This window comes from Orbicella faveolata, unplaced genomic scaffold (genome assembly GCF_042242905.1).
Source record: "Orbicella faveolata isolate gen_17 unplaced genomic scaffold, um_ofav_v1 contig_35, whole genome shotgun sequence".
In the NCBI taxonomy this organism is placed as follows: Eukaryota; Metazoa; Cnidaria; class Anthozoa; order Scleractinia; family Merulinidae; genus Orbicella; species Orbicella faveolata.
Window position 1 is genome coordinate 6,166,052 of NW_028301564.1, and position 21,527 is coordinate 6,187,578.

At 39.7% G+C, this 21,527-nt stretch overlaps 2 protein-coding genes and 1 long non-coding RNA gene across 4 annotated transcripts; 2 read left to right on the forward strand and 1 right to left on the reverse strand.

Moving 5' to 3' along the window:
• Window positions 1–482: 482 nt before the first annotated feature.
• Window positions 483–3,840, reverse strand: LOC110047531 (uncharacterized). Its single transcript, XM_020753279.2, has 2 exons — window positions 3,176–3,840; window positions 483–2,071 (listed from the first exon to the last, which is right to left on the reverse strand). Exons 1-2 carry the CDS (start codon window positions 3,475–3,477, stop codon window positions 1,324–1,326), a joined length of 1,050 nt encoding a protein of 349 aa, XP_020608938.2. The 5' UTR covers window positions 3,478–3,840; the 3' UTR covers window positions 483–1,323.
• Window positions 3,841–8,486: 4,646 nt separating this feature from the next.
• Window positions 8,487–11,263, forward strand: LOC149102769 (uncharacterized). Its single transcript, XR_016202053.1, has 2 exons — window positions 8,487–8,851; window positions 9,876–11,263. It is a non-coding gene; the product is annotated as an uncharacterized LOC149102769 (long non-coding RNA).
• Window positions 11,264–11,428: 165 nt separating this feature from the next.
• Window positions 11,429–20,005, forward strand: LOC110047652 (uncharacterized). Of its 2 annotated transcripts, none has more exons than XM_020753410.2 (3): window positions 11,429–11,589; window positions 11,765–12,111; window positions 17,020–20,005. In XM_020753410.2, the coding sequence occupies exons 2-3, from the start codon at window positions 11,861–11,863 to the stop codon at window positions 18,515–18,517; spliced, it is 1,749 nt and encodes a 582-aa protein (XP_020609069.2). In that variant the 5' UTR covers window positions 11,429–11,589; window positions 11,765–11,860; the 3' UTR covers window positions 18,518–20,005. The 2 variants fall into 2 exon arrangements, with proteins under 2 accessions (XP_020609069.2, XP_089129825.1); XM_089273699.1 differs by having other exon boundaries at window positions 11,768–12,111.
• Window positions 20,006–21,527: the final 1,522 nt, after the last annotated feature.

Below are 21,527 nucleotides of genomic sequence, written 5' to 3' on the forward strand. Positions count from 1 at the left end.
AGTGACCAGCAACTACCATTTCCATATTTGTTTTGAGCTTTAAATACACTACTATCTTGAAACTGACATGATACCGCAATCGGTGATGGTGTACGTGCTAAGGTTGCTAGAAATATGAGAAATACACACAAACGCAAGCGACTCGGAAAAAAGTTCTCCCGACATGCAGTAGTTGACTCAATGACCTTCCGTGAGCTCACCGATGACAAACTAGGAGCTTGTAAACCATGCCATTCGATCGACTGTCAGAAGGTCATAGGTTCGACTCCTCCTTCTCTCCTTCTCAGATCATGGAAGGAGACTTTTTTTTCAAGCTTGTCGATTATTTATCCGTGTTATTTTCTACGCCAGAGTTAATTAATAATACTGACTAAATTTGTCGTCGGAAAAATAATTTAGTTTCGTTGTGTAAAAGATATCGGACAGTCGTGCATGAAGGGTAAGCTTGTTGTCGGAGTTCCACTCACAAAGGGGAAACACTGTTCATACCAGAAATATTTATTTGCCAGTCCTACTCCCGTCTACTGAAAAAATGATCTTGTACGAGCAACAACATGATCCCAGTATCATTTTCAGATTTTTAAACGAAATGACAATAATAACTTTGCTTGAAAAATATTTGTGTGTTGCCTGACCCATTCCAATATTATTAAAATGTCACCCCTGATTTTCTGTCTTTTTCCTCTAACGGCCGGTCTAATGGACAAATTTGATAAAATATCTCGCTAAAACTTCCTTACGTACATTGTATTGTTCTTTAATTTTATCTATATTTTCGTATATACTGCAATATAATTTGCTCCTCGACCTAAAAAAATTCTAAACTCTACCGTCTCGTTACTCTACAAAAGCTTACCATGACAATTTTCTAATAAATCAAATTTCTACACCCTTGTTTCTTGTACCTGCATGCAAGCAGCTTACACTGCCGTAAGTTGACTTGGACCATACTAGCTCTTATAATCCATCAAATATTTTTGCTCGCGTGGGATTGGTCTAAACGCGTCACGTTTCTGAATATTCCCTGACTGATATTCCCCAGCTTGAACTGAGGAAAATCCGGGTGACATTCCCGAATTTTCAAAACCGCGCTTGTTGCGAAAAATATTTGAAGGATAATAAACATTTTGCCTCCATTTTGCGCGAAAAAAATGCTCGGATATTTTTCCTTGGGCATTATCTGTTCCTCAAAGCTCACAGTTTTCTTCTAGCTACGCTCTCGGAAAACTGTTCGCTTCTCGGAACCGATAATGTCCGCGTACAAATATCCGAGTATATTTCCGCACCAAATGGAGGCTATTGTTTATATATTCACACTAATATTCATAGTATTTCTTGGTGATAATCACTTACCGTCATTGTAGTTCTAACAAGTCCAAGGAAAGACAGGAATTCATCTTGTGTGAAAGATTTTTTCCCTTTATCCCCTTTAAATGATTCAAGTGTTATTTTATCCTTGAAAAGAGAAACTGTTTCTTTAGTTTTCCTTTCCAAAGACCTGTTAACATCTAGTGGTATATCTTTTCTTAAATTATATCGAAATCTCTTTGTATTTGATAGAGCGGTATCTTCTGTACGCATTCGTTTTCGACTCGTACCTGTTGAAGTTCTTTTGAACTCTTTATATAAATCATTCATGGGTATTAGTTTTTGATGACTTTTAACCGAAACATCCCTCTCATTTTTACATGATACTTGTTTACCCAAGGAATATTCATGGTCTTCCTTTGTCAGAAATCCTTTTGATTCAAATATTCTTTCCCTGTTTTCACTTTTCAGTCTATTAATTGCCTTTTCTTGCTCTGCCAACAAAGCCTTCAAACTTTGTATCTTCTCCTCCGTTTTAGTTAAGATGCCGTTTTTGTCTTTCAGTCCCTGTACGTGGGAACCAGTCGTATTTTGATCAGAGATGTCGTTTTTAGTATAGTGCGCGTTATTGAAGCAGGTATTGGCACTGTCAAAGCGTTCTTCAGAGTTTAGCCAATATGGTGCCTCCTCAGCCTGATCGATGTCGTAGGGCTGGTAATCATCCGCGCAGGAAATAGAATGGCTCCACCAGTCGTCTGAAAAACTAACAAGATGAATGTAGGTGAATATAAATGAGGCAAATTTGTTATCGTTAAACTCTGGGAGCAAAATGTTATCTGTAAGTAGCTCATTATCTCATGATTTGGCACCTTACTCTATGACGTCACCGTCACGGACCATGATGTTGATATATCACCGTAATCCACGGTCAAACAGAAAGTAAAATATGCTCGAGTGAAACGGAAGTAGTTATTTTCAATTTCTCGCAATTTCTCGCAATTTTTTCGTCTCAGCATAGAGGTAATATAAAAGTATCACGTTCTCCGGCAAACGGCAAACGTCGGCTTGCCGTTAATTCTGTCAACTGTTTCCCTTAAATTCACGTGTTCTCACTTATCAAGAGACTATGACTGTTCACTATGACGTACAAGCGACAAACAAAGCAGCAGAGGGCAGAAGTGGGTTGTAACTGAAGGAAAGTAAACGTGATTTTAAACCTCTCCAATACTTAGAGGCATCCTCAATAACTCTTGTAACCTTACAGCTAGACGGAACGGATGAGGCCTGGTCACACTGGCCAGTGTTAAGTTTTGTAACAAAAAGAGAACGTTCAGCTGTAGCTGATCGACGGTAATGATCACGGCCATTTTGTGATATCCCTTACACCTATTAGCTTTGAAATTTAGTTACTTGACATCATTTTGTTTTCGTCAAAATGAAGCATTAACGGAGACTGAAATTTTATATTCGGCTAAGACAACACACATGGTTAGAAATGTTGAATGTGGAACTGAGAAGGACTAATCTGTTTGTTCTGGCGAAAGCCACCAGTTGTTTTGGGAACCTGCTCTGTTATCAGTTTCACAGTGTTTGGTTATTAAGTAATTTTTCACCAGTTAAGCAATCATACCTTCACAAACGAACATTGAGTTAATATTATTATATAATGTGGTAAAGATCACTGCTGTAGTGGCATAAAATGTGTCTAATTGCATCGGCGATATCATAGAAAATTCTTGATCTACCCTGTGTGACGGACAGAGAGTACTTTTATTATACCCTTCACAGTAGATAAAACTGAAACTTTCTTAGGTAATCAGGGCTAGAAAGGGTCTCGTAATGAAAGGAAAGATATTTGCAGACGAACCTTTCAAGTGGTAGCGAATCAACTTCTTGTTTCCGGTTCTCTCCATGCACAGTAGAATCTCCATTTCCGTACTCGTCGATTGTATTTGCCGTCGTTGGAATCACACCTCGTGCACGGTTATTTACGTCTTGGTAATCGCCCCGAGTGAAACTTCTCTGTAAATCAGGATCCATGTCATATTTGCCTCCATTTGCTTTGAGCCAAGCTGAGCTTGGTAGCGCCATGTCTGTGACTGGAGCAGCCATCATAACAACCGGATATTCGGTCTCTGAACGTTCGGTTCGAGTGAGTATTTTACCCATATCTCATAGCGTGTACCATGAATGGTTTACTCACAAAGATTGTTGCCTCTTATTTGATTTTAAATAGCGCTTCTTCACCACCAAATTGAAGATCTGTGAAGTACAGTTACGTTTTAACTGATGGTAGTTTTATCTAACTCAACAGCATGCTTGTGTTGACACGGTTTGTTTTAAAACTACACTCGAGCTCGCGTGCCACTTTCTCTGTTCTTAAGATACCGCTGTATGGCCTGTTTCAAATCAGGGCTTCCGCGTCTGTTCCCTTGAGATCAGTGACGGTTAAAACAGGGAGAGTAACGCTTGATTGAACATGGTAATATTGAACGTCTTTCAAAAGGCGTAATTAAATATTGATCACAGTCAAAATGATAGCGAAGAGGAATTGTTTATAAATCAGTGTTATTGTTTCTCTCCGCCAATCAGCTGAACGTTTGCAAACCGCAAATTTGACATGCTGATGCTAAAATGCTGAAACACATCACGTATAGCATGGAAACATACATGCTTACAAACATGCTTTATTTCAAATTTATGTTTTGAAGATCCATAAATTTCTTTAGTTCACACCACTAGCTAGGGCAACCAGCTCTTTGATTTAATGATTTGAGTCGGCTTTGATGGTAGCATAAGCATCTGCTCTTTATGCCACGCGCGTGACTAACTGAAGCAGCTTCTGGTTTTCTCCTAGCTCATTTTACTCTCAGGAGGAACTTTTAAGTGTTAGTTGCCATGTAGTTTAATAATAGTTCAGTCAAGTGGTAAGTTCAAACAATAGTCTTGAGCTTATTATTCCTTATTGACAGCTGTCTGCTCGGTACACTCTTTTCTCAGTTCTACAAGAAAACACTTATGTTATATAAGAATATCGAGGCTGAAATTTGCGAAATTACAAGAATATTTTAAGATTAAACACGAGGCCGAAATTAATTGAAAAGAATGTTATTTTGTGTGTTGAAATACAATTGTATGTTTTCAACTAAACCGTGTAAAAATTCTTCTTTTCCCTAAACGGCAAAATTAGCCAAAAACACACAAAAACAGCACTAGCTGTATGTTCGATGCTAATATTAACATTTCTACAAGAAGTTACGTGTGCCATATCCTGCTGAACTGCTTGCAGTCTGACTCCAAAATTACTTCAACGCCAGCAAAGTCATGATAGGGCAGATAATCTGTTGTTTTATTGGCACAGTCTACTTTGTTTTCCTATAATCTAAGAATATTCACAAAACTATTTTCAACCTAAAATCGGCAAAAAAATAAGAATATTCAGGGCCGGAAAAGCAATATTCTCGTAAAAACAAAAAAAGAGTGCAATGTAGTATTAAAATGGTAGTGCCAAAGTTAGCTTTTGTGTCCTCTTTAAAATCAAAAGGGGTGCAGTGAATAACTACTGTAAACTCGAAAAAAAGAGACATGTATCTATATAGTCTTTATGCGCGACAAGTGAAAATCTTTTCCACGCCCGGTAGTACAAATAACCTCTGAAATTGGACATTCGTTTTAGTATCACCAAGTCTATTTCAGCGGCTTACAATCCGGATTCACCTCTCTTGGATTCACTGTTAACTGACTAACTGGTCTGGCCAACATGACGATATATCAACATGGACGCAAAGTAAAAAAAAAAACAAAAAAAAACTCGCTTGTCTGTTAAGGTCATTAAGTTCTCCTCCGAAGCAGTGTGATAATAGGAGTTTGGCCTGGGAAAGCACTTCTCTGAAACCTGGCATATGGGAAATTCTCTGGCTTCATGGAGGCTGGGATCTATTACACCCGGGGGGGGGGGGGCACTGCCACATATGGGCTATATAGGTATCTGCCGCTGTGAAGGGTATGGTTTTCAAGCAGTGTACTCTAGGATAGGGTATATAAATCAGAGTGTCTGGGTCTAGAAACTGACCGGTTGGTTGAAGATTTTATCTAGAGTAAGGAAACCAGGAATTGCCACTCAAAAATATAAAAAAGTTAAATCGGCAAGTTTAAATTTACGCAAATCAGCCTCAACAGTGTCGATAGATGGGGGGATTTGGGGAGTTTACTCTAGTACAGGTTAGCAAAATTCAGCTGAACTAGCTCTGGTATAGACTAAGGGTTCCAGGGTCCCAGCGGCACATCCCCACCCAGAAATTCCCAAAGTACCCTCCCGGGCTATTACACGAGACGGAGCTTTGACCGGCGTATCGTGACCCCGATACAGGATAGTTGTATCCGGTGTCCCACCAGCAGGGGTGTGACCAAAGAACAATTTACAAAGCATCTGTATTGTGCTAGTCTCTAAACAAGTGATCTCATGTTTCATTTACTCGTAAACTGCTATTGGCTGCCAATGAAGTCATTGTAGTACTACACCATTTTATTATAGCCAAGTAATTTATAAATACTACTTGCAACTTCAGATAATTCTCACTACAAGGTGTTGCACAATAATGCAGATGGACAAGTAGTTACCATGGTTATTGGACTTTCACTACTGTTGGCTTTTCCATGGTTACAAACTCTGATATCAGCAGCTAAAATTCTCTCCCCAGAGCAGCTGAAAGCTAGATCAATATCGGGTTCTTTATATAAGTGTTCTTTATATCGTTAATTCAGAGGATTGGAAGTAGAATAACTGGGCGCCAGGAAACTATATCGTCTCCTAATATCTATCACTGATGATTTCAAGTTCGATTTCATTGACTTTCTCTGTTTTGTGTTAACGCCGGCAGTAAAAGCACGGTAAGGAAATAAATTATACGAAATAACATTTAAAGTGTATATCACAGCTATTTTTTAAATTTGCTTTATGGAATCTACACGAGATACGGATATGAAAATCGAAAAAATGGACATCGTTTTTTTTTCCACCGCGTTTACGTGAAATTTCACTTCCGGTTGGGTCAGTAGCCGCGGGGGATTAGGACCTGGGAGTAGTTGGATTGGGACCTGGGACTAGTCTATTGGGGCTTAATCGAAAATTAAAGGACACTCAGTAAGGAGCGTTTATTAGAAAGGAAGCGTTTACACCAAGAAAGGCACAAAATCGAATCGTTACGGTACTTCTCATTGAGTGTTTTCAGGAGCCTATCACTAGGAACGTTCAACTACTCCAAATTCCTGTCACGGCGTTTTCACAGACCGATTTCCCCGCAGTGACCAATAACAAGCACGGACTTGATTTTTAACTGACGTCATCATTTCACGTTAGCCTGATTCTCAGACGTCCGAGGTCGTTCGCGGCCCCTCTCTCCCTCTCCCGTCTGATATACTCTGTGTGAGGACGTGTTCATGACGTCAAAGCCATTGTCAATTTCCACCAATCAGAGCGGATGTACCACATCCTGAGAAGTGTGGAATGTATGGAATGTAATTCAAGATGGTAGGTTTCGAATTCGAGTCGGCCGTGCAAAATGCTTGCCTAGTTTTTGGCGTGGAAAAACTGTCCTCTAAACAGTTCAAAGCGCTCAAAAACGTTTGTTTCTGGTATAGATGTCCTTCTTAACTTGCCAGCGGGATTCAGAAAGTCGCTTGTGTTCCAGATGGCTCCTTTAGCTCACGTCGAAATCACGACGCCACGATGGATTTGCAGCGAATCCAGTGATAATTGTAATATCCCACTAGTGAGCCTTGTGGAAGATCAAACAAATTTCTTATGGAAATTTGGCATATCAGCTGGCTTGATTGGAGAAGATAAGGCCCTGAATCTGAAGATTGAGAAAGGAGAGAGCTCCGTGGTATTTTCGTCGCCGGAGTCCTTTCTAGGAAATGGTCGGTGGCGAAGGTTTCCTGGAAAAACCGGACCTTTGTATGAAAAGTATTTGTTGAAATATTCTGTGTAAACAGTTTTGTTTTTCACAAATTCGTTGTATACTCACACTTAACAGCCAAATACATCACTAAACACAGTTTATTATAATGATACTTAAGGAGGAACATTTCATATCCACTTGCGTCAAACAAAAATGTACCATTTTCTTTATTCCTTTTTTTAGCAAAACAAGCCATGATCGAATATTACGGGAATATTATTAAACTTAAAAAAACGCAAATAGGGGCTTCACTATAGAAATTGTCCACACATGTATAAAAGGCTCTTCATCTAAATTGCTTTTGGACACTGTTTCCCTATTTGCTGCTCCAAGTTTGTCCGGTGGTAGCTGCTGAGATGTGCTAAGTTGACTTGCAGGTGAGAAGAAATTCCTCCCAATGTTTACACATGCTGGAAATGCCCGCACAACTACAGGAACACCTGAATGCCTTACTGCTGTATATCCAACCATCGAAACTGCAGGAGGTAACCCTGTCAGACTTGTAACCTCCCTTGCTGTTACTGGCGAAGGAAACCTTGTTTGATTTTGAGGTGGATTTGTAGGAAATAGAGCTATCTTCACCAGCTTCCTGAGTGTGATCTTGACTCAATCCCCACTTAATGCGAACCACGGCGTTTTCAGACACTTCTGCCCTCAACTCATCTTCGAGACTTTTGAGATTTCACATCATTTTTTCGATCTTTTTCAACTTTGGGCAGCATTTTCTTCTGCAAACATATTGCAAGTCCTCGTTGGAAGTTTGTGATTCACCGCCTAAAATCTTGCAGAGTTCCTCGCAAAGCGCCCAAAACCGCTATTCTATCGCTTGTTTCCAGAAATTCAGCGCAGAACAAGCACTGAATCGAGTTCGTCTGAGATAAGACGGCTTTCTTCGGGGGAGAAGTTAGAAACATAGCTAAGAAATCTTCGCTTTGCCAAAAAAAAAAAAAAAAAAAACCGCGCGAAATTGATTTGCTGACTTTTCCACGCTTCATTTCTTACGCGCGTTGTGATTCGCTCTCGCTATACAATAGGTGAGATGACGTCAAGAACACGACCTTGCACAGAGTATATCAGACGGGAGAGGGAGAGAAGGGCCGCGAACGACCGCGGACGTCTGAGAATCAGGCTACCCTCACGTAGACCGGAACTGACCTATTTCACAGGAAAAGAAGAGCCTAAAAATTGACCGGTTTGTAAAAATGCAGGTACATAGGCTTAGTATGGAAGTTGTACACTCCCAGCTAGTGGTAGACTCATGTTGTTATGCTTCCAGCACTATTCCCCCACCCAGCAAAAGAGTTGAATTGCTCCTAATTGGGCTTGACTGTAGCTTGTATGTTTTTATGGCCAGCAGTCGGTTGATCCTTAAATTCTCCTCGAGACTAGAAAAGTTAAAATTATGCAAATTAAAGAAACAAACAGAAGGGAATGGGGCAAAGTGCCCCACCCCCAGTTCTCATCGCTGCTCGCCACTATAAATCCTTCTTTTTGCTTCGCATTAGTGTATTTCGTCACACGCTAGGATAATAAAGAGACTAATCGCAGACTAGGTCATTACTGTGACGCAGGAAGATTTCCAGGTGAGATTGCAGTATACATAAGATAGGTTTCAGGAACCTGGCGAACGAAGGCATATTGAAAGAAAAATCTCCCTAAACATGAAGGTCAAAGAAACAAAACAAGTCTACAATTAGCTTCTTCCAGGCGTTCAGTTAATCACCATTTTCGCGCTGCGCTCCAACCAACGGATCATAAGTAAACATATTATAATCACATGCAAATGAAAAACAGTGCCAACGGCCTTATGATACGAAGTACTTTCTAATGGATTTACTATCATAAGGGTTGATTATTTTTTATTATTTGGGGGGCTGAGTGGACTTATTTTTTGGTAAAGAGGGGTTAGGGACAAAGCGATTGCGGGTACTCGATTGCATGACATGAATCTTCTTCACCCGCAGTCCGGCTCGCCGCTGTCAATATTTACATATCGAAGAATACTTTTGCTAAGTGACTACGTGACTGTGAATAATTTATCGTGGACACGCTTCACACAGTACATATTCTTCGTTCTAGCTAATAACGTGAGATCACGGATACGCTACACACAACGCATATTCTTCGTTCTAAAAACGAGAGACTACGAACAGGCCACACGATGTATCTTGTTTTTCGACCGGGGGCCTTGTTTTCGGTCTGTGGGACTGCGGGAGCAGTAGTAGCTACTAGATGTATATCCACATAATATTCCCTTGTTTTCAACTTCGGGAGTGTGACAGCACTGTACTAGTTGTATACCTACTTTTAAACATTCGGAGTTTTTTTTGCGACCGTGAGAGTTTGGGATTGCCGGAGCAGCAGATCATTAACGTCACGCAATCGGTTTCCTGAAGTTGCTTCAAGCTGTCACGCAATATCAACAATTTTTTGTATTTTAAAAAACCACCTCCATAGATCACACCGAAATTAGTAAATATGCGAAGTTTAATAAGCATCTATTGCGAAAACATGGAAATATTAGACCCTAGCTAAACTTACCAATTTTTACGAAGAAAAGTACACTTTTTTATATAAGGATATATTTTTGCTGTTAAATTCTGACAGGTCTCTGAAGAGTCTCTTGGCCGAGACGAGACGCCGCGTCAGACTTGCCACGAACTATGTTTTCACAAGTATTTGTCAATTCCTATTGTATAAATGTGAACGTACGTGCGGTTGGGAATCCTTCTGCGATAGAAGGCCAGACTGCTAACATCTTGAATTTACAAACGGGACTTTGAGCGCGATGCTCAAAGAGTTTGCTGTTAAATTCTGAAAGGTCTCTGAAGAGTCCCTTGTCCGAGACGAAACGCCGCGTCAGACTTGCCACGAACTATGTTTTCACAAGTATTTGTCAATTCCTAAGGATATATTTTATAACAATATTGAGGCTGAAATTTGCGAAATTTTAAGAATATTTTGAGAATAATCCCTGAGCTTAAATTTTGAAAAGAATATTACTTTTTGTGCTGACATTTTGTAAGTACAATACAATTATATGTTTTAACTAAACTTCTCTAGACGGCAAAACTAGCCAAAAAGCAACGAAAACAACACTAACCGTATGCTCGATGCTAATTACATTTCTGCAAGAAGTTATGTGCGTCATATCATTATGAGGCTTAAACGGCCTGCAGGCCAGTTCCAAAATGACGAAGACACCATCCAGACACCAAATACATTCGAAAACAGAAATGTCATACGTTATTCACCAAGCCTAAAATCGGCAGAAGAATAAGTATTCGGCCTGGGCCGGAATATCCAGGCTTATATAAAGAGTGAATGACGAGAAGCGAGCGTTGTCCCATATTTTCATGAGTTTGCAACGGATGCAAATTCGGCAAACTGATGGGTAGAAAGGTCCATCGCGGTATTTTTTTTTATGTCAAGCTATAAGGTGTTTTTACATTTTTATGTCGAGAGTATGGTTTTGCCGCATGAAACCGGTCAGCACCTGTTTATTAATTAGTCTGTCTACATTGTTTTACGAGTTATTTTTCTTCGAGCGCGCGAGGGATGCTAGCGCAGAGCGCGAGAGTGGCCGTGAAGGGGGCGCAAAAATCGGATTAGTATTTTTCTACACTCTTTCTTTTTTATAAGAATATGTTTTATAAGAATATCGAGGCTGAAATTTGCGAAATTTTAAGAATATTTCGCGAATAAACCCGAGGCTGACATTTTGAAAAGAATATAATTTTGTAAAATTTGAATTTTTTTTGAAAATTTGTAAATGCAATACAATTATATGTTTTTAACTAAACCGTACAAAATTCTTCATCTCTCTACACGACAAAACTAGCCAAAAACCAACAAAAACAGCATTAGCCGTATGTTCCATGCTTATAACATTCTTGCAAGAGGTTATGTACTTTATATCAGGCTTTGATACCTACAGGCTGGCTCCAAAATTACTTTAACACCGTCCAGCCACCAGATACATTCGAAAAAAGAAATGTCACGCTGTAATCTGACAATATTCACAAGAAAATTTCAGCCTTAAATCTGCAGAAGAACAAGAATTTTCAGCCTGGCAGAAAAATAATATTCTTATAAAAAAAGAGTGTATCTAAGCATGCGATCTCGACGAACTCAAGACAAAATGGACAGATTATGTTTTCATAAGTAATGCAATCTTTTATGTCATTGACCCTTCTCAGTCACGCAATTGGAACTTTTGTCATTTAAATTTTTCTTGCGTCACTGTTGATGAATGCGCGGGCGGACGAGACTATATAACGAGCACGAAACACGCACTTGATAGAAACAGGGCTGACGTCAGGTAAGAGGAAATTTTTTTCTTTAAGTCAAAGTCGACTTACAAAAGTCTCAAAAATATTCCAAAATGAATTGAACTTGTTACTGCATTAGGATAAAGGTGTAGTTAGATAGCTCTAAGTAGACATCACAAAACAACGATATTGTTCCTTGGTTTGTTATTCATGCATAATTCTCAGCAGTGGTCAAGTGATGCTTTCATTCGTCATTCGCGTGCTTCTTGAGCCGTCCGCCTGTTGAATCCATGTTTATTGGAACCTCTACTGATCTTGAGCATGGGAAATGCTGAAGCTGTTCCAAAGCAAAAATTAATGAGCAGCGCGGAAACCAGCAACAAGGTCTTACCTACAGACAAGAACACGACGGTTCGGCTCTGTGACACGTCCTCTCCAAACCGTACGAACGCCAACAACGAAATCGAAACAATTGGCGGTGTTGATGAAACGATGTCGACAGAAAAATCTGCTCAGACCAACGGCAATAATCCCAAACCTACATCTTCAACTTCGTCAACGTTTTCAAACAGGTAGGTGAATTTTTTTCTTGACTAATTACAGCTCAGCTGACAGCCCGACGTCGTTTTTTGAAGGCCATTCAAATTTGTCGAAGGTCATGACATTAATTTTGCTTTCGAAGCAGAGTTGCAATTCCGATCATTTCTGATCATTCGCGGCTAAAATGACATTATACTTCACCTGTAAGAAAACGCTTCGTAGAAAGCAATCTGAATTCAGCAAAAGAGAGTGAAAGTTCTCGTAGTTATCAGACTGATCGTGCCATACCGTCCAGCCAAACGAGTTGTCACGCGTTCCGAGAAGACGCGTTCAGCAGACGTGAAAGAACTTGTGTATTCATCCAGTGCACGCAGTCTACAATAGTTAATATATTTTTTTTGTAAGAACACGAACTGATCTGTCTCTTCAGCGAAATATATTTATACTAATTTATCGTACAAAGAAACGAGATCGCGTTCAGCTTTGTGTTGTAGACACAGCAGACCCAAGAATAACACATTTATTAAATTATTGCGTGTCTCGTTGCTAAATGAAGATCAGCTTGCTCGACACAATATTATAATGACTATAATATTTTGGTTTTTTGGATAAAATCACCAGACGTAAACAATAGTTATACAGGAACAAGTCTGTTTCCTCAAACATACGAGATACATGTAAATGAATGACTTTTTTATGCCAGCGGTAAAGTAAATTCTATGCGCTCGTTGAACAAGCACTCACTGGCAGATAAATCATTACCCATTTGCAGTTTGTCTGATTTTACGGACGGCGACAAATTATCGATTATTCGTCCTAATTTGACGTCCGTTTTTATGGAAAGGACATAATTAATAACCTTTTTGGTGGAGTTCGGTAGTCTTGATAATATTCTTTTGTTAAAAAGAAGCTTTCGTCCTTATCTTCTCTTTGTTTCACCGGTCTTTCAAATTTCTTGGAGTTTTGCTTTCTCAAGTGTTACTAAGACGCCAAATGTGGTTCTTTCGTGCGGCAACGCATGGAAATTGAAAGGAAAATTGAAAACCACGTACCTTCAGGCCACAGTCACGCCTCACGAGTCATCATTTGACTTCCGGTCGTCTCGTCATGGCCTTTTCAACTTCCGGTTGCATTGTAGAACGGAAAGGAATTGCTGGTTTTCAGTGTCACGCAATTCAGAAAAGATCAAAATAAAAATCAAAACCGGTCATTAGATAAAGTCTAGAATCTGGGAAATGAAAGAAGGTAAATATGCAAAGACTCTCGCCAAAATTCTGGTCACAGCAATTTTTCTTATGCGAGATATGCGGAGAAATTTTTTACCCATATTTATAGAGATTTGTATGGAGACGCCACGCTGGTGCCCATCCGTATGGGCACCAACATGGCGGCCGGAAACCAACAGAAACATCTGTCACTGAGTTTTGCTACAAAAGCGTGAATTTATCCCTCGAGGAACTCTAAAACATTAAAATAGTACTTTTTCTAAGACGTGAACTGTTCAGATAACCAAGTTCCCCGAAATAAGTCACTTTTTTAACCATTATGACAGCTTTCTAGGCCGTCATGTAAATGCCACGTCACGCAGAAGCTTAGAAATTCAAGCGTAGTTTATCAAGAAGAACCCATTCGGAGCGAAAATTTGTATGAATATTAGTTTTCAGCTGCTCTTATACATCATTTAAGTAAAATCTCAGGAAGATCAATAGTTTTGTAGTTCGAATTTTAGTGACGTCATGTATATGTTCGATGCATGGAAAATAGAAAATAGAGAAAGAAAACAAGAAATAAGAGAAAGAGAGAAAGAAAGAAAGAAAGAAATAAGGAAAGAAAGGAAGGTTAGAAAGCGAGAGTCAACGAAAGAAAGAGAGAAAGAAAGAAAACAAAGATCAACCTCGATTCCAGGCTCTTTCCTTTGTCTCCCTTGCCGTACCACAAGAGAGGTAAAGGAGAAAGCCTGGGATCGAGGCTGAACAAAGATTAGCCACCAGACCAGATAGCTAGGCATCAGAGAGGCACCGCCAAAGAAGAGACAGACAGACAGACAGACTGTTAGACAACCAGCCAACAGACAGACAGGCCAGCAAGCACTGGGCGGACAGATGGACAGAAAGACGGAAAAAAAAGAAAGGACAAAAGAAAGAAAGAGAGAGAGAAAAAAGGTAGAAAGAAAACAATTAAGAACAAGGAAAACCGAAAAAGAAGTAAGTGGATGGTCAAAGAGTACGGTCGCCCTTTTTGAGCCATTCTGAGTATCGATTTTCATTTTTATATGCCCGTAGGCCTCGACCTTCAAATTTTTTTCATCACTCGTATATTTCTCTATATTTGGACATTGAATGTGCAATAGACAAACATTTATTGATCACTTTCAAGACCGCAGACGGAACAGAATGTTATATTTACCATATCTTACCACTATAGATCTCACTGTAATTACCATGTCACGATGATATCAAAGCTGATCAAGCAAAAGAATACGCGGTTGTCGTGTAATTTATACGCACGATCTGCGTATAAATGTGTGGCTAACGGTTCCGGCAGTTGTCTAATGACTTTCGTTATTAAAAACAATTTGTTTTAACTGTGTTCCAGTTCCTGTTATAAAATAGGATTGTACTGGCCCCCATGGGTAGCTGGAAATTGAACGACACGCCCTTTACCAAGGGCTCAAAAACTGATGACCCACCACTTCAAGTTCCAATATCTGACTCATTATATCTTTATTATTTCATTATATCTCGAAGTTTTTCGAGAACTTTCGATTAAAGTAAATAATTTAGTCGATCTAAAACAGCAACAGGAAAGAGAAGTGAACTGTCTTGTAGAAGGAAGGGAGTGTTTTCTCGTTATACCAACTGCATATGCTAAACGTTTTGTATTTCAGCAGGAGCCATAATCGGGGACGGGGACCGTAAGCGCGCGCCATTTCAAGTATTGGGGTTGTCCCCATGATATGGGACAATAATTCTATTTTTAGAACAAATTGCGCCATCACCTGCGGCACACGCGCGTACATGCTGCGAGGATATTTGCGGATGTCGCGCGGGGGAAATGGCGTCCGAAATTCCCGAAATTTTTCATGTTTTTGGCCCACAACTCAACGCGTTTACGTCTGTTGGAATTTTGCTTAAGTATTTTCGTCGTAAGCTGCTCCAGTTTGAGTGAAGTAAGACAGTGTCGAATTTAGGTATGTTCCGCTGTAAGCTTAAATATATCGCTAACCAAGTTGTGTTCCGACGGATGCTTCTTTTACATGAGCTGTACATTACTCCACTTTAAATTTCACATATGTTGAAGATTAACAGCTTTTCCATTACACAGCAAAAAAAACTAGCTGGATATATTTAGATATAGCAGAGCTTCAGGACTTCATAGTTTCCTAGCTCCTCTTGCCACACGCTTGCGAGGAATTTGTTAGCCTATCGCGACCGAAAAGTAAAGCAAAATAATTGCTAGTTTGAGTTTCGCTTGAATTGTGAGCAACGCTAGCTTGATGTTTCATCAAGGCTTAATAACTTTACAACCGTAGATACTGCTCAGTTTTATTCGTGTAAAAATCCAGTAAATTCTCTTTTGTCGATGAATGAGAGCGGCCGCCGATGCGTGTTTTGTACAGTCAGTAAACATGACAAATTGTACTTCCGCCGCACTTTCGTGTGAAAGCGTACATCGAACTCAAACAATAGCTCTGTAGTTTTTAAATATGTTTAAAGATTGATAAACGTTTGAGAACATATTAAAAGCTTAGCTGAAAGTATGTGAATAAAGCAGAAATAATCAGCAAAGTTACGATGACGCTTTCTTTAATCAACTTGGAATAACGATTTCGATTTTGTTGATCGAGTTATCAAAACTCCTTGTCTATTTTCATTTTCGCAGTGTAAAACTTCAAAATGCTTATGTTGAAGAAACACACATGATGTTAGTAGCCTTTTTTGCGATCGTGAAATTTGTTGCAGCATCTCAGCACAAAAGATAACGAAAGAAATCTTTGTCAAGATTTGTGGACAACTGAAAACGCCGACTCGGACTTGAAAGTGCACGAGCTGTACTATGCAAATGAGCTAATTGTACGCGTCAGACTTTCCTTTCAAAAACTTTTGAAAACTCACCAAACAAGCAGAAACAATAAGAAACCATCAAAACAGGTTTCGCTCATGATTAACCATTGTCTGAGAAACTCACAAATTAACTCGATACCAGAGTAGCTAGTTTTCTTGCTATATTCCTAAGTCAGAACAAACGCAAAAACATATGCGTAAGCTTACGACTAGCGTGAGCAGATCTTATTATTCATTCCCAGCGCGAGATTGAAGTCTTGTTTTCGACCCTGAAAAACCCACCTTTTCCGTTAGCTCATCAGAGCATAAAACTACATATAAGCGCCCTGGTTCGTATTCCCTGCCTTATTCCCTGCCATCGCTCTGAAAAATACGCAAGAGAATGTCTCAACTCTCAACATTTGATCACGCAACGTGACAACATCCACGCGAGAGCCCCTGACATGTGCGTGAATCCGCGTGGATATATGACGTCAGGATGGCGCAATTTGTTCTAAAAATAGAAAAATTGTCCCATATCATAGGTGCGCGCGAATCCCGAGACTTACGGTCTCCGTCCCCGATTATGGCTCCTGATTTCAGCTGTTCGCAATTACAATGACACTGTGGTTGAGGATCATAATTGTCTGTAATCGTCTAAAACAGCATGAGCAGTCTCTATATTTTATAATTGAGTATTGTTTGATGCAATTACCCGTTTATTAACTTGAAGTAAATTAACCACCGTGTTGCGTGCTTTTGAAGCTGAGGTTTCCAGCATTACCCCTTCGTTTCTTTGCTCTGACAATTTGCTGACGCTGATAGATAGCTAAGATTTTCACTCGCATTTCCTTTAAAAACTAATAACTTTACACTGTGATTTTTTTTGTGCTGTAGCTCATCAGGGAGTGGTCAAGACCAAAGACAAATGTGGGAAGAAATATCTGTAAGATACCAGCAAATTCTTCACAGAGAATACCGAATGCTGAACTTGCCTTCTTATCCAGTTGAAGGAGGTAATTTTTACCTTTATTATGTTCCTGTGATAGTAAATCCGGGGTACGTGCCTCAGAATTCTGGTGTTGACAGCGAATGCAGCAAAGAGACAACATCTGCCAAGGGAACCAGAGAAAACAGTGATGACGTCATTTACATTGAGGACAGTGATGAGGACTGTGTTTGTACCGTCAAGAAAGAACCTTGCGAAACGGTTCAAGCAGTGGAATCATCTTATGCGGACAAGAACATTAAAGTTGACAGCAAAGAAGAAACATATCGCCGTGAAGCAGCTCTATCATTTCATGACAAGAACATAAAAGTTGAAAGTAAAGAAGATATATTTCCCCGTCAAACAGTTTTGCGTCAAGTGGAAAAGAACCAACAAGATAAGCCCGCCTCTTTCCCCATATGGGAAGGGACTACAAGACAGGTGAAGGAAAAGTTCGATTACAGGAACTCTTTCATTCAACATAACCAATCAAACGACGGAAGAGATGGCTCCACATCGAGCGATGATGACAACACTATGCGAGATAAAGTACAAGATAGATACTGTGATGATAAAAAGATCGAAGTCACAGAAGATTTCATCCGAATTTTTAAAGGCTACACCATAGAGTACCATCCTCTACGTCGTAACAACACAGTAAAACAGGTCGTTCTCCCCGGATCTCAACTGTGCAGTGAAAGAGATGAAAAGATACAGGATCTAAAAAAGCGCGTGGCCGAACAAAAAGTGGAACTGGAGAAGCTCAAACAGTCGGTTGAGGGAAACGGGTGTGCAAATGGTCTTTCCAAGCAATTAACTGGAAAATACTTTAATGGAAAAGTGAGCGAATGTCGCATAGAAAGCAGCAAATGTTCATTTACGGGCCAAAGAGCGAGGGAAATTCTTAAAGACTGCCCTTCTGCCCAAATCCATTACTTTCCTTCAGGTGAACGAAAAACATTTCTCCCTAGAAGGAGAAAACAAAAGTCACCTCGTAGAGTTGATACCCTTTCAAACGTCAATACTGGAATGGAGACCAGTAATGTAAAAATGGACCAAACAGACACCATTATGAATGGACAAGTTAACAATTCCTTGGCGAAAGCGGGAAAGCGAAAGTTAACTCCATCCCCTGAAATAGTGAAGGAAAAGCTTAGCGAAAGCACTAAACGCGTGAAATGTTCCAAGAAGTCCAAAGTCCAAACAAAACGAAAGAAGATGCAGCATATGTCGCAGTCAACTAGACCGAAGGTAAAGAAACGACAGCAGTCATGGCATGGTAAGACTCAAATGGACCTTAATCATGGAGCAAATTTGAGCAAAGCCAGCGTACCTGAAGACATAAGTCAGGAGGAATTTCTATCAGTGTTCGGATTGTTAAGAAAAGACGAGAAAAAAGACACTTAAGGTTTGAATCTCACCGTGAAACGCGTTCAGGAAATGTCCGCACGCGAGATATATAATCTATGTTTTTTTTTTACTGCGAGGACGTTTTCCTAGTCACGCTTTGTTTGCATAGTAATAAAAGGGTGGTATAACTGTCATCTTTCATTTGGAGAGAGGTGTCATACAATAACTCAGAATTCCTAAGAAAAATTATCCTCCTTCCCAGATCAGGCCGCGATTAGTTAAAATGTAGTTGATTGAAAACCGAATGAATCATTACTAAATTTGAGGATATCGTGAACAGTTTTCAGACTAAGGAGACTCTTTGGTCGTGATTCAGATTGTTGCCGAAGTAGAAAGCCTATAATCTTTAACAACCGATGTCAACTTATATCATAGTTTATAGCCGGAAATGGCTATGAAGTCCGCCAAACATCGAAGGGGCAAACGAAGATGCCAAGATTTATGTTGGAAGGTCCACGACCGTGCACAATCTTTTGTTTCGCGCTCATACACTGTGCATGAATTACGTAACCAAAACGTTTCTTTTCGTTTGTTCCTCAGAATTAAACAACTATTGTGTTTTGTGCACGGCCAAGGCCAAAAAATCAAAGAAAAACATACAACAAAGAACTTCGTCTGGTTTCATAACTATTTCCTCCTATTAACTATGATTATATGAAGACTGGTATTTTTCTTTCCTCTCCAGTCCTCGCTCTTGTTTTTAGAGGGCTCTGCTCGGGATTACGTACGTGTGATATTTAGAATTTGTTATCAGATTAAGTGGCTCAGCTTTGATGAAAAGCTAAAATATTTCAAAATCGCCAAATATTTATAACTACCCTCACAGTCGTGAACACAGTTTAACTGATTTTTCATCCGTGATTGATTGTCAATTTGTACGAGTGCGGAAGCTTTCATGTAATGAACATATCTCTTTGCACACGGTTTGTATTTCATTTGATTGATGTAACATGACGTATTTATTGATATGTAAAAGTTAAGTGAACGGCCTGTAAGTAAGTAAGTAAGTAAGTAAGTAAGTAAGTAAGTAAGTAAGTAAGTAAGTAAGTAAGTAAGTAAGTAAGTAAGTAAGTAAGTAAGTAAGTAAGTAAGTAAGTAAGTAAGTAAGTAAAGGTGCGCTACTCGAATTATTAATATATTGGTTTACATTGTTTGGAAATGTGGCTGGCTTTTAACGACTTTTTGACGCTGGTATTTAATTTCTGGCTGCTATATTTATCTTGTAATGAAAAAAAAAAAAAAATAAATAAATAAAAAAAGGTTTCTGTGAGAAAAACTGAATAATGTCTATGACTTCCTAGCTTGCGTTGCTGCTTGGGTATATTCCGTCTGCGACGAAGGCTAAAACTTTCCTACTATTCTTATTTCAAAAGTTCTCGTTTAGTTGAGATTCTTTTCCAGTAAATGGATATTCCAACAATTATTGATTTGTCTGGAACACTGTAATCTTTTGGGTTCTTTTGTGCTTCTAAAGCCCTGGCAAAACGGACTTGGAAGTAGCCGCAAGCTGAACTTGCCTAGAAACTTGCGTTAGGTGGAGAAACGCGGACAGGCAAGTTTCCTCGCAAGTACGGGCAAGGCGTAAAAAAAAAAAAAAAAAAAAAAAAAACATTTCGAGGCTGCGGGCTTGGTCCCGCTCGGCCAACATGTAATCATTCATTGGCCAATAGGTTGCTATTACAACAAAGAGACGTCACTCAACTGGCGTTGACCTGGGTTGGGTGGCCAAACGGCGTAAAAACTTGCGCCGACTTGCGTGTAAATTTGATCGCGGCCAAAGTGAGCGCACGTCATCGCCAGTCAACTCAGGTGCTCCCAAGACCTGGCCAAACGGAGTCGCAAGTAGACCCAAGTTTTCAACTTGCGTCTACTTGCGAGTCCGTTTGGCCACGCCTTAAAGAAATTAAGAGGTGAAATGAGGAAAGGAAATGCTTTCTTGGCTCGTAATGTCAACGGAATTGATTGGCTAGTTTCTTCTTTGAATTCCAAACATGATAATTGTAGTGATAATTTGAGTGATCTACAGGACGTTACACACGTCAATCCAATTTTGAGTTTTGAACGGGACATCCAATTGTACGTCGGTAGTGATGGCAAGATATGTTAGTCTTAGTTTTCAGGTCAGTTTGCATTGATTTCTTTTGCGAATCGTTGGCTATTTAACAATTACACTGTGGTGATAGTAAGCAAAGGATGTAGGACCAAGTCACTTATCAAAGTCTGTGCAGTACAGATATTAAGAGCAGGAAGTGATATTGTGTGACAGTTGTCAGCGTGCAAAAACTTCAGTTATCGGTCGATAAATTGCGCTTCCGCAGTCAACAGATCAGTCGAGTGTTTCAACTGATAGCGCTTTGGTTTTGTTTTCAAATGACGAAGACAAAATCATTCGAAAAACAGAAAACACTTTCCTACATAAGAACACAATAGCTAACCAACAATAGTTTTTCCCCTGTTTTCTGATAGTCGGTGCTTAGCACGCGCTGTAAGTTTGGAGAACACGGAGAAGCATAACTTGTAGCGTCTTGAGAACCCTCGAAATTTCCCAAGTGCATCATATCTCGATACTGTACAGCTACGATCATGATTGAATTACCTTATACTCCTTGATAGAGCATTGCCAACTGAAATTTGCGATGCATTAAACCCCGCCGAATTTTCTTAACAAAGCAAAACGCGACGCGTGGCTCTGGATCTGCTTGAATTAGAGTCGCTTTTCTTGTTTGCCTCCTCTCCTAAAACTCCAACCCTCACTGAAAAATTAGGTAACTTTGCCCCCCTTTCCGCGTCGTATGCTTGTATGCCATTCTCGCAGAGGTTAAGTTATATTATTATAACTGACCATAACTGGATCGTTGGATAATGTAATTCGAAAGATTTCATTGGCTTAGCCATCAGGGCTCGTTGGCTATCTATCATCTCATATCCAACCAACGGTCGTGGAATAATTGTTAAATATTTCGTGTATTTCGAGTTTCTAAACAGCCCACAAAACCGGTCCGGACAT

What these genes read in the sequence shown, in the direction of transcription:
- LOC110047531 (XM_020753279.2), bottom strand. Translation starts at nt 3,477, where the DNA reads ATGGGTAAAATACTCACTCGAACCGAACGTTCAGAGACCGAATATCCG. An exon ending in GATTCGCTACCACTTGAAAG is followed by an intron (nt 2,072 to 3,175) that starts GTTCGTCTGCAA and finishes TCATCTTGTTAG; the next exon opens with TTTTTCAGACGACTGGTGGA.
- LOC110047652 (XM_020753410.2), top strand. Translation starts at nt 11,861, where the DNA reads ATGGGAAATGCTGAAGCTGTTCCAAAGCAAAAATTAATGAGCAGCGCG. An exon ending in TCGTCAACGTTTTCAAACAG is followed by an intron (nt 12,112 to 17,019) that starts GTAGGTGAATTT and finishes TTTGTGCTGTAG; the next exon opens with CTCATCAGGGAGTGGTCAAG.